The sequence below is a fragment of the Mastigoproctus giganteus genome, chromosome 7 (assembly GCF_048544385.1).
Source record: "Mastigoproctus giganteus isolate SK-2022 chromosome 7, ASM4854438v1, whole genome shotgun sequence".
NCBI lineage: Eukaryota > Metazoa > Arthropoda > Arachnida > Uropygi > Thelyphonidae > Mastigoproctus > Mastigoproctus giganteus.
Window position 1 is genome coordinate 169,817,067 of NC_143581.1, and position 14,348 is coordinate 169,831,414.

The 14,348-nt window shown below is 36.5% G+C and overlaps 1 protein-coding gene across 1 annotated transcript in view; it reads left to right on the forward strand.

Moving 5' to 3' along the window:
• The first annotated feature begins 1,548 nt into the window (after positions 1–1,548).
• The window catches only part of LOC150083326 (nucleotide triphosphate diphosphatase NUDT15-like), a 77,320-nt gene continuing 64,520 nt past the window's right edge, over positions 1,549–14,348 (forward strand). The window contains exons 1-2 of the mRNA XM_090377184.1: positions 1,549–1,701; positions 4,740–4,886. Coding sequence (XP_090233310.1) covers positions 1,583–1,701; positions 4,740–4,886 — 266 coding nt within the window. The 5' untranslated portion in view covers positions 1,549–1,582. The remainder of the gene's footprint in view (positions 1,702–4,739; positions 4,887–14,348) is intronic.

Genomic DNA, 14,348 nt, shown 5'->3' on the forward strand with positions numbered 1-14,348 from the left:
TAATTGCTAGAAGAAACTTCCATCTGTCGTTGTGGAAGTTGATAGGTTAAATAAATTTAAGGAGGAATAGTAAAAACATTTAGAGGGCATTGTTTTGTAAATTTTTTTTAGCCGATACTGCATAAGCTCATACACTTGCTTTCTTTCATCACATGCCACTACTACTACCCCACAGAGAAGTAAGATATGTGGACCAACCATAGCGGGCTAAGCATATGAAATAACGTCACGCCTCCTCGAAATTCAAAAAGAAGGGTATACCAGCTTGCAAAGATTAATAGTGATATATGTAATTGAGTGATCAGTAAAAAAAAAAAAAAAAAAATATATATATATATATATATATATATATATTTTTTTTTTTTTTTTTGGTTTGCTTGCGAAATTTAGAAAATAAATTATATTAACAAATTTGGTATAGCGGTAAGAGTTTTTTTTTTTTACAATTTTTGTGTAGCATAATGTAAAAGCAAATAACAGAAAGAAAGGAAGACTTCATGCTTATTTGAATTCCAACTATTTTTCTAAGCATCGTTTATTGCTGTTAGCGATTCAATTTCCATGAACCCAATGTGATTACATTGAGTAGAACCTACTATATAATCGTTTTCATAATGAAATACAGTACACGTAGTTGTATACTGTACGTTTGTTACCGTGCATAATAACACAGAGTAGTAAGATTCCTTACTACTCTGTGATGTATAATACGCACCCTAACTTTTCGTCGAGCAAAAAAAAAAAATGTGTATTCTGGTCGGAAAATTACAGCATTAAATTAATCTCACCTCACCCCAGGGGCTAACATCTGGTGAGTATGCGTTTGGCACACACACAGGGTCCTGAGCTGGGTATCATCATTCTTCTCTTTCTTGGTAATTCCCTTCTACTTCTGACTCTTGTTCTCTCTCTCAGGCTAATTCAGAATTTTTTTTTTTTTTTTTTTGTTTGTGCTGCATAAGCCTCAGGCTTGCACCATATGGCCAATAATAATAAAAAAGAGTGCAAAGTGTTTACTTTACATTTTGGCATAGAATAGTTACTAAGAACCATTGCCTCGGCGAACGTGATCACGAAAATCCAGTTTTGATTTGCATCGCAATCTCCTGGAAGTGTTCTTGACATAAATCAAGGGTCATATTAGGATGTAAATTAATTAAATCAGTAAAAAAAAATAGGTGCCGGTACTGATTCTTTGCTCTCAGGAAAAACTGAAAATTAAAAGGTATGAAAAGTACTCTAAAATTTTTTTTTTCCTGATATTGTTACTTTAGTAGTAATGTTTTTAGAATAAGAACAACAAATTAAGTATATTACCAGAGTTTATTAAGCATAAATTTATTATTCAAGTATATAAAAAAATAAGTAAAATGTGAATAAAATAAGTAAAAAATAATAACATAAGTAAAAATAATTTGTATTGTAATTATGTATTGTACTTAATAAACGTTTCGAATATTTTCAATTTTAATTTTACATGCAACAAGATATGGAAAATGTAACACACTAAAGAAATCTAACTTTGAATTTTTTTGAATATGGCCACTGTACAGGAAAGGGTTGGACACCACTGCAGTAGAAGATGGGCCAGAGCCCATTGGGAATACACCTTGAACTGCTCACTCTTGACCAGCGCGACTTTTCCGTATGTGGGACAGGTAGTCGGATAGGTTTTACCAGGTACCACCAAGTTGTAGAATGGTAATCCCTTTAGCTCTCTTAATTCGTGCATCAGCACTAATTGCCTAAATGTCAGAAATGCGAACAGTGCGTACCGAGTTAATCCTCTCCTAATCCGTTCGCTATATTAAAATTTTCTTCGCTCAACAACGGAAGCTATTTTAAATGTAACTTCCAAGGTGAATTCAAAATAATTCACAATAAAAGGACTTCGTTAAACAGAGGTCCGACTGAGTAATTTAGAATTATAAAAATGGTGGTCGAGATTCAGTATCGGGTACAGCCAATGAGAACGAAGTGAAAGAAGGCAGCCGGCTCCACCCAGGGGCTCACATCTGGTGAGTATGGGCTTGGCACACCCAGGGTCCTGAGCTGGATATCATCATTCTTCTCTTGGTGATTCCTTTCTACTTTCTCTCTCCGTGTCTCTCAGGGTAACTTAGGAATTTTTTTTTGGCCGGTGCAGCGTAAGCCTCAGGCTTTCTTGCATCATATGGCTAATAATAATAATAATAATAATAAATGAGCATGACACACATTTTTCAGTAATTTTGTTTATTGTTAATTTATGTTTCTTTATGGGGGAAGACGGAGTAGCAAAATTTTTTATTTTGTCCAAAGAAAAAATAAATAAATAAGACAAGAATAAGAAAAGAAATAAGATAAAAGAATTCTTAGTTATGGTTCTGTGTGTATTAGTAGTAAATATTTATATAAAAAGGTTTTGTAATTTTTTCTAATCAGAAAATTGTAATCAGTACACAGTATATAGTCAGTAAGTTTTTTATGCCATTATGTAACATAAGGGGAAGAATAATTCATTAGATAAACACTTGTAACTGTATGCCTACTTTTGGACTACCCTGTATTATATATAATATATATATATATATTATTTGTTGTAAAGTTTGTAAACTATATTTAGAAACAGCAGTGGAGATAAAACTGCTCTTTGAACTCCTCCCCACCCAGTTAGCATTCCAACGGGAGGAATGCTCACAATATTTACTTCTGCAAATTGCAACGTCGTGAGACTAGACATCTGCGAGGTGATCGTATTAAAGTGTATAAGGCCTTGAATGCTTTGAGCAAGTTCAATACTGATGGGATTCTTCCTCTTGTTCAAATTCCGCACCTGAGGGGACATAAATTCAAATTGAGGAAAGACAATTGTAGAACAGATGTTCGGAAATTTGCCTTTAGCCAGTGGGGTGGTTGATTGCTGGAACAAACTTCTAGCTGTTGTTGTGGAAGTTGAAGCTTAAATAAATTCAAGGCTGAACTAGACAAACTTTTGTAGTGAATGGATGGGTGAAACAGGAATGTTTCCTTTTTTTTTTTTTTTTTGGCTGATACCTTATAAGCTTGCTTTCTGCATCATATGCCTCTAGTAATGCTATTCTTTCCCCACCCTCCCATAGTTAGTATCTATTGCAATATTTATATTGCTTGCTTTCTGTTTGGAAAGATCTGAAGTGAGGAAATTGAGGCTTTTTCAACTGGTCTTGTATGTAGGTGCAAATTTTTGTTGTTCAGAAAGAAACATTCAATTGACATTTCATTGTTTAATCCAGTGGCTTTCTAAACTCATGGAAATATATAAAAATTAAGATTATACATTTTTAAACAATATATGAGAGAGAGAGAGAGAGAGAGAGAGAGAGAGAGAGAGAGAGAGAGAGAGTCAGAAGTAGAAGGGAATCACCAAGAAAGAGAAGAATGATGATATTCTGAATGCTGAATATCATCATTCTTCTCTTTCTTGATGATTCCTTTCTACTTCTGACTCTCTCTCTCTCTCACAGGGTAACTCAAAATTTTTTTGGCTGGTGCAGCATAAGCCTCAGGCTTACTTGCACCATATGGCTAATAATAATAACTAACATTTTTTAATGTTTTATATTTTTTATTTCTATATGAGAACCATTCATGAAACTGCATGCTTTTTGTTGGCAATCAGTCCGTTATCTAACCTCAGGGCCCACTCAAATCAATATTTTTTCCCATTCCACACAATATCTGTGGAATGGGAAAAATTGATACTATTGGGAAAAAAAAAAAAATGATACTATTGCCACTAAACATTCTGTTATTTTACAAAAGTAAATAAGAGAATGTTTAGTGGCAGTGGTAATGGCAAACTGTTAACAAAGGAAACACTTTGTTATTGCCCATATGGAAATGAGACTGCCTCATGCACAATGGAAGTAGGATCAACAAAGACCACCATAATACTGTATGTGATGGGAAAGCAGGTGGTATCTGTTGGTTTCTGTTCATTACATATTAAGAATGATTACGACTATGTATATATGCATCTTAGTCTGAATGATTATTAATTAAATGTACTTTGTTTTAAGGCGCCTCCATAGCCAGGTGGGAAGGAGCAGCAGTGTGTAGCGCACGCTTCTTGATTCGACCGGGGTTCGAGCCCGTCACCACCAAATACGGAGCTTGCGGAAAGGTCAGGGAATGACCACCGCACCGGAGCAATATGGCCTTAGTTGCTAATGCTCCTAAAAACCAAATAACAACAACAACAACTTTGTTTTAATGAGTTTGAACAATGGCATATTTGTAGACAAGATACAAATCAGCAAAAAAAAAAAAAAAAAAAAATTATAAATACAAGTAAGCAAATGTGAAGTGTAAAATTTATTGTTGGAGAAACATTGATGTTGAGTAACTGTGTAACAAATGTTGTTTCCAGGTAAATGTACTCGATAAATTGTGCCTATTGGTGAGTCGTACCTTTGGCATGATTGTGAGGTAACTTGACCCCTGAAAATTCTTGTCTACATATAGAATAAGTAGAAGAGCTCACTGTTATTATAGTTAGTTGATGACATTTGTGAAATTTTGGCATTAGACTAATTGGGATTTTCACATTTTATTAGCCTTAGATGCTAATGCGCCATAATCCTAAACCAACTAATCACATCTTATTGTGAAAACATTGTTACATTTTTTGTTGTGGCAGATTGATTTTTATTTTCAATTACTTGACATGAAATATAATGACTAAGTTAGCTAATTACAAGTTTTGTGGTTCTTTCCAGTATAATGTCAAGTAATTTAAGACCTGGTGTGGGAATAGCTGTTTTTGTTGTGAGTCATCACCATCCAAATTGTGTAGTGATTGGGCTAAGGAACAATGTAATTGGTTCAGGACTTTTCCAGCTTCCTGGTGGTCACCTGGAATTTGGGTGTGTATAGTCTTATATTAACTATGTGGTATTTAAAAAAAAGATAATTTGATATGTGATACTTATTCTAAAAGTAAATTTAGTTTTAATTACTCATTTAAAAACTAAATAAGTTTTTAACTAATTTTTTGATGCAGTACAGCAAAACCTACTTTAAAACTCTCCATTAAGCAAGAAATTTTTATCAGTCTTATGTTAAATCTTTTTTATAAATACTATTAACATTCTCACTGCTGAGTGTGTTATGTAGTGTACCCACAATGCCAATATGGTCATGGAACACATGATTTCATGTGCTTCATCATAATGCCATATTGTACATTGGCATCTTGCCAAATTTTTTCAGTTTATGCATTTAAATACAACTGAACATGTAACAGAGATGCAGTTATTAAAGAAAGTCTTCTATTTTAAGAAATACATATTTGATAAATAATCAGTAAAATACTTTCTCAAACAAAGTTCTAGGAATCCTGAGCATTGTTTATGAATGAACAGAAATAATAAGAGAACATCTGTTCTCATATTATTTCTTGTACATTTCTTGCACTTTTTTTTATTATGCTCCTTTTGTATTTTTGTTAATATATATTGTGATATGGATAGCACCTTGCTTGTTTCATTCCCCATTATCTTCCATTTTTATGTCAGACTGTTCTGTGATTGCATGTTGAAATCCATAGTAACATCTTATTACCTAAATATTTATTATAAAGGTAAAAGGCATTCAGTAGCCAAGTCTTAATGATACAAAGCCTAATTATTTTTATATCATTAAACTAATTTTCAGTCATCCATAATACATCATTTAATCTTGCTGATCAGTGTCCCCATAAACTCATTTTGGACTAGGCAGTGGCTTTACTTTCAATAAACCTTTTCTGTCTTTTTTTATTCTACAAGATCAAAGGAATGTTCATTTTACTCTACAAGATTAAAGGAATGATAAAAAGAACAGCTGATCTATCCACCAATTTACTTTTAATGATATCATAACAACACTAATTTGGCAAAAAAAAGATCAGAAGAACCAGTAGTTTGGGGTGAAGGAAATACATTGATTACTCTATTGGAATGTGCAATGGGAAATAACAATTGTTTATGCTGTATTAGAATTATTAAAAACAAATAAACACACATATATACTACAGTACATATATAGATTTGAAGTACTGGTTGAGTTTATCAAATTCTAGATAGAATATTAGAAACGGTGTCACTGATTTTTGAAATGCAGAATTTGAATGAGCTGATTATAGTGTATATAGAAAGGACAGAGAAGACAAGACAAGAGGGGCCAAGATTAAGAAGCACAAAGATCCTAAACTAGTGCAGCCAAGAAAAAACAGATTGCCAGTGTAATTTTGAGTTAGTCTGATATAGCAGACACCGAAAAAACAAATATGAGAGTAGGAGTGTATTATAGGCTAAATGGCTGCAATGAATATAATAAGCAGATAAACAGACACAGAGTGGGCTAGCAAATCAGAATGCCTTATCATGGGGATTTTAATTTTCCAGATATTGATTGAACTCATGGGTTGGTAGCTCACTCAGTAGCAGAGAATTTACTAGATAACTGCTTTTTATATGAACATGTTAAAAGAGGCTACAAGAAAAATCAATATCGCCGATCTGATTCATTGTGTGTTAAGAATCTTCAAGTACAGGATCCACAGGGCAGTAGTGATTATAGTGTATTCATGTTGGATTTATTCAAAGAAATAACTACTGCTAAAAGTAAAGTGAAAGGATTTTGATTTCACAATTATAAGAGGTTCAAGCATTATCTAAACTCTTTTCAGTGGAATCGACTAATGTTTTTAAAAAAATGAAACACAATTGCCAAATGAGAAAAGTGTCCAATTAGGTAATGTTATAGGCTACTAAGCATATTATACCAAATAAGAGATGTTCAAAATTTAGATTAGGAGTGGGCAGCTTGCAGCATGTGTGACACTTGTGGCACATGCAGCTCTTGTTAGTTGTACACTTCTCTATGCAAATAATAATAATAACTAGGAGGCTCTGCCCCCTTGCTCACTAACCAATGCAGATGTATAATGGAGTAAGTTGAATCCTGTCGAAATGCACTGATCAATCAGGAAATGACCTTTGTAATTATTTACCTGTACATTTGTAGTGATGTAATTACCCTGCCTACTTGTACCACATGACTTGCATTCCTCTTCTCCCATTGGCTATCCCAACCCCACCACATGGCATTCTTAAGGTCGAATAAATATCACTATGTAATTATTTACCTGCATTAGGTTTTTGCTTCAGGTTCTATAATGCACGAGGAATATTGTTGCATCCGAAAGAGCAGGACTAAAATATTTACAAGCTTTGCAAATATTTAAAATATTTACAAACTATATCAGATCCCTTCATCAGCTAATATTACAATAGAACATCAAATGATGCCATAACATTCACCAACCTCATATACGAGGTTGGTGAACGTTATGGAGGCAGTTGTCTTTCAATGCAGAGAAAGTTGGCATGCTACGTACACACTCTACATTGTCAACAGCAAGTGCCTGATTCTGCCCAGTAACCATTTTTGTTTTCCTTCCATGTAATGTTTACCAACATAGAGGTATGATTGTAAATAGTTTAATATTTTGTAAATATTTGTATAGTTTTGTATTGTATAATGTTATTATTTGTATAATAATAACATTATGCTAACATTATAATGCACTGAACGAAATCTAATTAGAAAATTAGATTTTCTAATTAGATTTCGTTCATTTGCAGTGGCGTAATTGCACCGCCCCCTTCTTCCATTGGCTCGAATAAATATCACTAGGAGGAAAACTTTTTTAATGTATAGAGAGATAATGGGAAAAAATTATAGATCTGATTTGAAAAGTCAGAAATGAAGCTAAACACCTAGTTTAAATTCCAGTTTTATTGACAAAAATTATAACTTGGATTTCAGGAACCTAAAGTTCATATTTATTGCTTTTTGTTGTTAATTTAGCACAGGTGCAGGTAAGTAGGGGTGTTAATGAGCTATTTATAACACTGATTCTGTAAGGATGAACATTTATTCTTTAACCTATATTAAATTTATTTTATAAACAATTGTTTTATTACAAGCACTTAGCATAAAATTCCTTTGCATGGTTAGATAAACAGCTTGCATTTTGTGATGTGAATCTCTAAGAGAGGGAAATGATTATTGATTCCAGTAACTTCTAAATCCACCCTAGGTGGCACAAGATATTTCCAACATGATATTTGAAACACTGCAAGGAAAGCTTTTCCACCCCCTAGGTTAGTTCAAACTAGTTGTCACATAAACTGAGAAGTTTAGTGCAGCAAAGAATGAAAATGCTTGTGATGCAAGGGACAATTTATAATCATCACAAGTATAAATTAGTCTGTAATCAAGTTACCGATTTCCCCATGTATAAGATGCACCTTAATTTTGGGGCCCAAAATTTAAAAAAAAATGTATTACATAAAGTTATTGAATTCAAGTTTTATTCATCATAAAATTCATACAACTCATCACTGTCAAAACTCCCATCCATTAGCTTGTCCTCATCTGTGTCTGATGACGAATCACTGTCTTCATATATTGTCTCGTCCTCAGTTCCATCTATGGCATTTGAAATGCCACACTTCTTAAATGACTTGACAACGATCTCAATCTTGATATTATCCCAGGATCTTTTCACCCAGGTACAAACTTTTCCTATAGTTGGTTTCTTCACTCTTCCTGCTGGTGTCAAATTGTCCCCAGAAGACTTCATCCATTGGTTTCATTCGTCTCTCATGGCAGCTTTGAAGGGTTTGCTAATGCTGACATCAAGTGGTTGGAGCTGGGATGTCAATCCTCCAGGTATGACAGCAAGTTTTGTTTTTTGCTCTGCAGCAATCTTCTTTGTGTTTTTTGTTATGTGTGCCCTGAACTGATCAGCACCAATAGGGCAGGTTTGCGTAAGAGCCCACCTGGTCTCCTGCTCCAAACTTTCTCAAACCAGATCTTCATCCCATCCTGATCCATCCAACCCTTGTCATGAATGTGGACAATCACTCCTCGAGGAATGTCTTCTTTTGGCATTGTTTTGCGTTTGAAAATCAGTATAGGAGGCAGCTTGGCTCTGTCGGCATAACAAGCTAGAACAACTGTATAATGGCTCTTTTCATGTCCACTTGTCTTCACAGTTAGTTTTCACCCCCTTCTTATCAACAGTTCTGTTACTTGGGACATCAAATTGAAGGGGAACTTGCCTCATGCTGAACCATCTTTGTGGACACAGGAATTCCAATTGCCCTTTGCTCCTCAATCCATATCTTCAATTCCCTCTCTAAATCAAGCCATTTTGCTGACTTGCCTCTCATGGCCTTCTTCTGCCTTGGCGTTTTCAGTCGGGTTTCTTCTTCCCGTAGGCAGTCTCGGATTGTTTTCTCAGTTGGAGGAGGACCAAACTTACGTTCAGCAGCACGATTTCCATTCACTTTTGCAAACTGGATCACTTTTAACTTGAATTCAGCACTACGAAAATCTTTTCTGAGCCATTTCTGGGCAGAATGTGGCAAAATGTAACCTAATATACCGGTAACAAGTGTGAAACAATGAATGCAAAGACAACAAGTGTGAAAAAGTGGGAAATGCAAGTAAAAAAAAAAAAAAATCTACAACCACTGTATATGACGCACCCAGTTTTTAGGCCCCAAATTTTTCAAAAAAAGGTGCGTCTTATACATGGGGAAATACGGTAATTGGAGGGGTGAGCATGCTTAGGCAGATTATGAGAAGTCTTTGGCTAAGAGTGGAAGGGAAAGAAGAGGAATCTTTTGCTTATTAACAGTTGAAGGATTACTCCCCAGGGGGGAAATAACGACGGCCACAAAAACACCTCAAGGATCCCTCACTACAACATGGGATAATTGAATTAATAACATTCTAAATACAATCATTCTGGAACCTTCAGACATCCTCAGTGACAAGCAGGAAGAAATCTCCCAAGTGAACGAGGCATACACGTTGCAACAAATGGAGCCGCCCTTCACCATGGAGGAGCTACAAAATGCTGCGGCACAGATGCAAAATAGGAAATGCCCAGGACCAGACCTCCTGGATCCGGAGCTGATCAAAAAGGCTGTGGAACACATACCTGGCCTTCTGCTCAAACTATTAAACTGCTGCCTGCAAGTGGGGAAATTTCTAACCTCCTGGAAAACCGCAAATCAGAAACTCATCCTGAAGAACCCTAACAAGCCACTGGATTCTTACCGACCAATAGCTTTACTAACTACCCTGAGTAAACTATATGAAAGGCTGCTGCATAAAAGAATTATGAGCCACTACAAAGCTGCAAACCTGGAATCACCAAAATAATATGGATTGAAACTGGGATTATCAACCATAGAAGCAGTCCAAAACCTTATATTCAAAGCAACCCAATGTGACAGGAAGTACTTACTAGTCATCACAGTGGACTTTGCCGTGGCATTCAACACCCTATGGTGGCTGAGTGTTCTTGGTGGGCTCCGGGAGGCAGTGCTCCCAACAAACCTCTACAAGTGTATAAAGGATTACCTAACTGACCGAAGAATTGAGGTGGTAACACCTTTTTGTAAAGTGGCTAGATGGGTCCTGGGGTTGCTCCTGCAGAACATTGTCTTTGACGACCTCCTGGCTGAGGACTTGGGCGAAGTGAACTGCCAGGCCTTTGCTGATGATTTGGTCCTGATGGTGGAGGCAGGCTCCAGATCGGACCTGGAAACTCAGGCAATACAGGTGTTACAGGATTGGGCAAAGCTACACATGTTGAAGATCTCACCCATGAAGACGAACTCTGTTCTACTGAAAGGGATGTTCGACATCCGCAGACCACCACAAATAAAGATAGCAGGAACAATCATCAGATTTGCAAAACAAATACAATACTTAGGAATTACAATCAACAGTAATTTATCCTTCACCCCCTTACATCCTGAAAGAAAAACTAAGGAATTACGCAGCATTAATAGCAAGAGTCTCACGCAGGGACTGGGGATTAAACAGAAAAACCCTGTCCCCTGTACTACAAACAATTTTCATCCAAGCCATTACCTACAGATCCCCAATATGGTACAAAAAAGGAACAGTAGTAAATAAAAGACACCTGGACACAATCCAGCATAGCATTATGCTCATCATCTCTCGTGCATGCAGAACAGTGAGCACGCACACCCTCCAGGTCCTGACAGGAGCCCTCCCACTGGACCTGGAGGTGACTTGCTGTGGGCTAATGTTAGTTTTAGTTAGACATTACCTGTCTAAGGGTACCCCACTACAATCTATCTATGGACTTGCCCTTGAACTAAACAATAACAACCGTAAATCAGAAAAGCATAGAATTGTGACTCACCTGCTACAGCTGTGGCAGGACAGATGGACAGCATCAAACAAAGGCAAAGTGACGAAGAGATTCATATCACTGGTTGCCAAGATGTATTAAATTCATACCCCGGGATTAAATGCAACCTACTTACTACTGGGCCATGGACTATTCAAGGCAAAATCGAACACGCTGGGTATAATGGAGGAGCTAACTTGCACCTGCCTTGAGCCTGAGACATGACATCATATTATGCATGACTGTGAATGCTACGAGGAACACAGATACGTGCCAGTAACTAAAATACAATACATACCAAAAAACCAACAACACCATCTCTTGCACACAGAAGACGACTACGCGGCTTTCAGCAAGTATGCACGAGAAGTCTTCGACCGAAGAAGAACAGAAATTGCCATCCACAATGAATAACAAGAAATTGCATACTCAAAGAAAATCAACCATCCCACAAGACTGCAAAGAGCAAGAGGAAATCAAAATGAGCATGGAAGAATACCACCCTAACTAAAGTGAGGCCACAAAAGGATCAGAGGACCCAACAGGACCCTACATAGATCAAAGAAAATAGCAAAGTGACAAAGAACCTGGTTAGACACAGCCACAGGAACTACCCGACGAAGATGAGTGCATGCAAACAAAACAAGTGACAAAAAACCTGGACTGGACACAAATGCAGGAACTACCTGCAGTACACCATATGGTGGTCTGAATAGGATGCTCTAGCCCTATTCACCTTTAATTCCAAATCCCCCAGCAGCGGGGGAGATTGTTTCCTGTTTCCTCCCTCCCCTGCCACTCCCTGCTTCTCTACTCCTGGTGGGGCATGGTCCTGCCTCACTGCTTTTGGGGACACCTACTCTATCATCCCCATACTTCTGATTTTTCCTCCAGTCTTCGGTCTCCCCCCGCTACTCTGTCTAAACACCAGCACACGTCCCACACAGTGTCAAAAATTAAAATGTCCAAATTCAAACCCCACACGCAACACCTTTTCAGCTTAAACCTTTTCAGCAACTATTCCCCCACAATTTTTTTATAGGCCCTAGCCACTGAAATTTCACAAAACTGGGTGGCAGGGCCTGTCAGAGTAAAAATTCAACTACTGGGTACAGTATTACAATAGAACATCTGCCTCCACGAGGCCAAGTGAGGGCAACGTTGGGCTCCAGCAGGGACTTAGTGGCTAAATGGCCAGAAGAACAATGATACGCAACACTACACTTACAAAATGCATACACTTTTAAATCTGGCCTTTGCAGTGAACTGTTACACCCACAATGAAAGCAATGTGGAAACCTCCGGTGCCGCTAGACACGAATATACTTTACACTTTTTTCTTCCTAAAAGCAGGCTTTCAGAACTGTACATGGTGTTCAAGACGTGATCTAAACTTTGCCTTCTATTGCAGGATAACAACTCCTTGTCCCTGCTCAGTGTTCTCCCCATAAAATTTTGCCAGCGGGATGGCATTATGAAGTAGCCGGGAATAAGTTTAAGAAGTAACACAGTGATTGGTTCTGTACAAATTATTTAGGTGGAGACATGTAAATGAGAGAAAAATATATAAAGTTTTCGCATGGAAAAGAGGGTGTGGAAAAAGGTAAAAATTAAAAGCATCAGAACAATGGACAAAGAAAGTAGCAAGAAGAGAGGGCTATGCCATGAAAGATGGTAAATTTAAAAGGTGCTCAAGGAAGTATTCGATATTAATTTAATCCCTCTATAATACTGCCACTTGAAGATGCTGCACTTAGGCATTTTGGGAAGGGCCCTAAAATGCCTAAGTGCTTGGTGTAATTCAAAAGTATAGTCAGTAGGGGGTCTAACTGTAGAAGATGAAAGGGTTCTGTTGTAAGGGTCCCATTGTAAGGGAAAAACAAAGTTTTATGTTAGTAACATATGAGAAGAATAAGTTTAAGAAATAACACAGTGATTGGTTCTGTACAAATTATTTAGACAGAGACATGTAAATAAGAGAAAAATATTTAAAGTTTTTGCATGGAAATCAGTGTGTGGTGTGGTGGCAGGTGGAAGACAGTTCGGGAATCGTGGGAAGAGAAATGGGATGCAAGAAAAGAAAGAAAAAAGAGCAAAGTGAATGAGTGTGGGGAGGGAAAGTAGTAAAGCTCAAGAATAGAGGAACGGGTAGATTCAGATGTAGTTAGAAGACCATAAGATATATTCTGATAAGTGCACATGTCGTGAAGGAAAATGGAAAAATGCAAGTGAGAAATAAAAAAATGTCCAGACTCTGGGCAGTGAGTGAAAGAATGGCCAAAGATACTCCAGTCCCATGAAAGCAAACACACTACAGAGAACTATTTCCCTGAGAATAGGTGATCAGCAAGGAAGGTTCTTATGTAAAGAATTCTTGTGCTAGAGGAAGAAGGGGATATAAATAATAATGAATAAATTTAATAAATGAGTAATAAATAAATAAAGAAAAAAAGAAAACATTCCTCCCACAATTGGTTTTAGCCAGCCAGTATTTTTCCACAATTGTCTTTAGCCAGAGTATCTCATGAACAAGTGAAGATTGAAATAGTTACCGATATATTTTAAACTCAGTTGCCAAGCCAGAAAAAAATTAAAAAATGTCTTATTTAGTGGATGGATTATTGATTAATTGAAGGACTGATTATTAGGATTAAGGGATTAGTTACTGGTTGATTATTGATTATTGTTTGAATATGGTTAATGATTGATTATTTGAATGATTATTGATTATTAGGATTAAGGGATTAGTTTCTGGTTGATTATTGATTAACTGATTGCTTATTGTTTGAATATGGTTAATGATTGATTATTTGAATGATTACTGATTATTAGTGGTTAATGATTTATTAGTTGAAGATTGATCATATGTATCAGTATTCTACTTCAGTTGAAAAATAGAATTATATATCAATGTCTCTGAGATTACAAAGGAATAGAGAAATGGAGGGGAGTGAGAATGAGAGAGAGAATATATTAAAGACAGAGAATAAAACAGCAAAGCGTAACAAAGTAATTGGTAAAGAGTTTGGTAAATGGGTTCTGTTGTAAGGGAAAAGCAAAGTTGTGTATTAGTAATACAGTGGTACCTCGATATACGAGT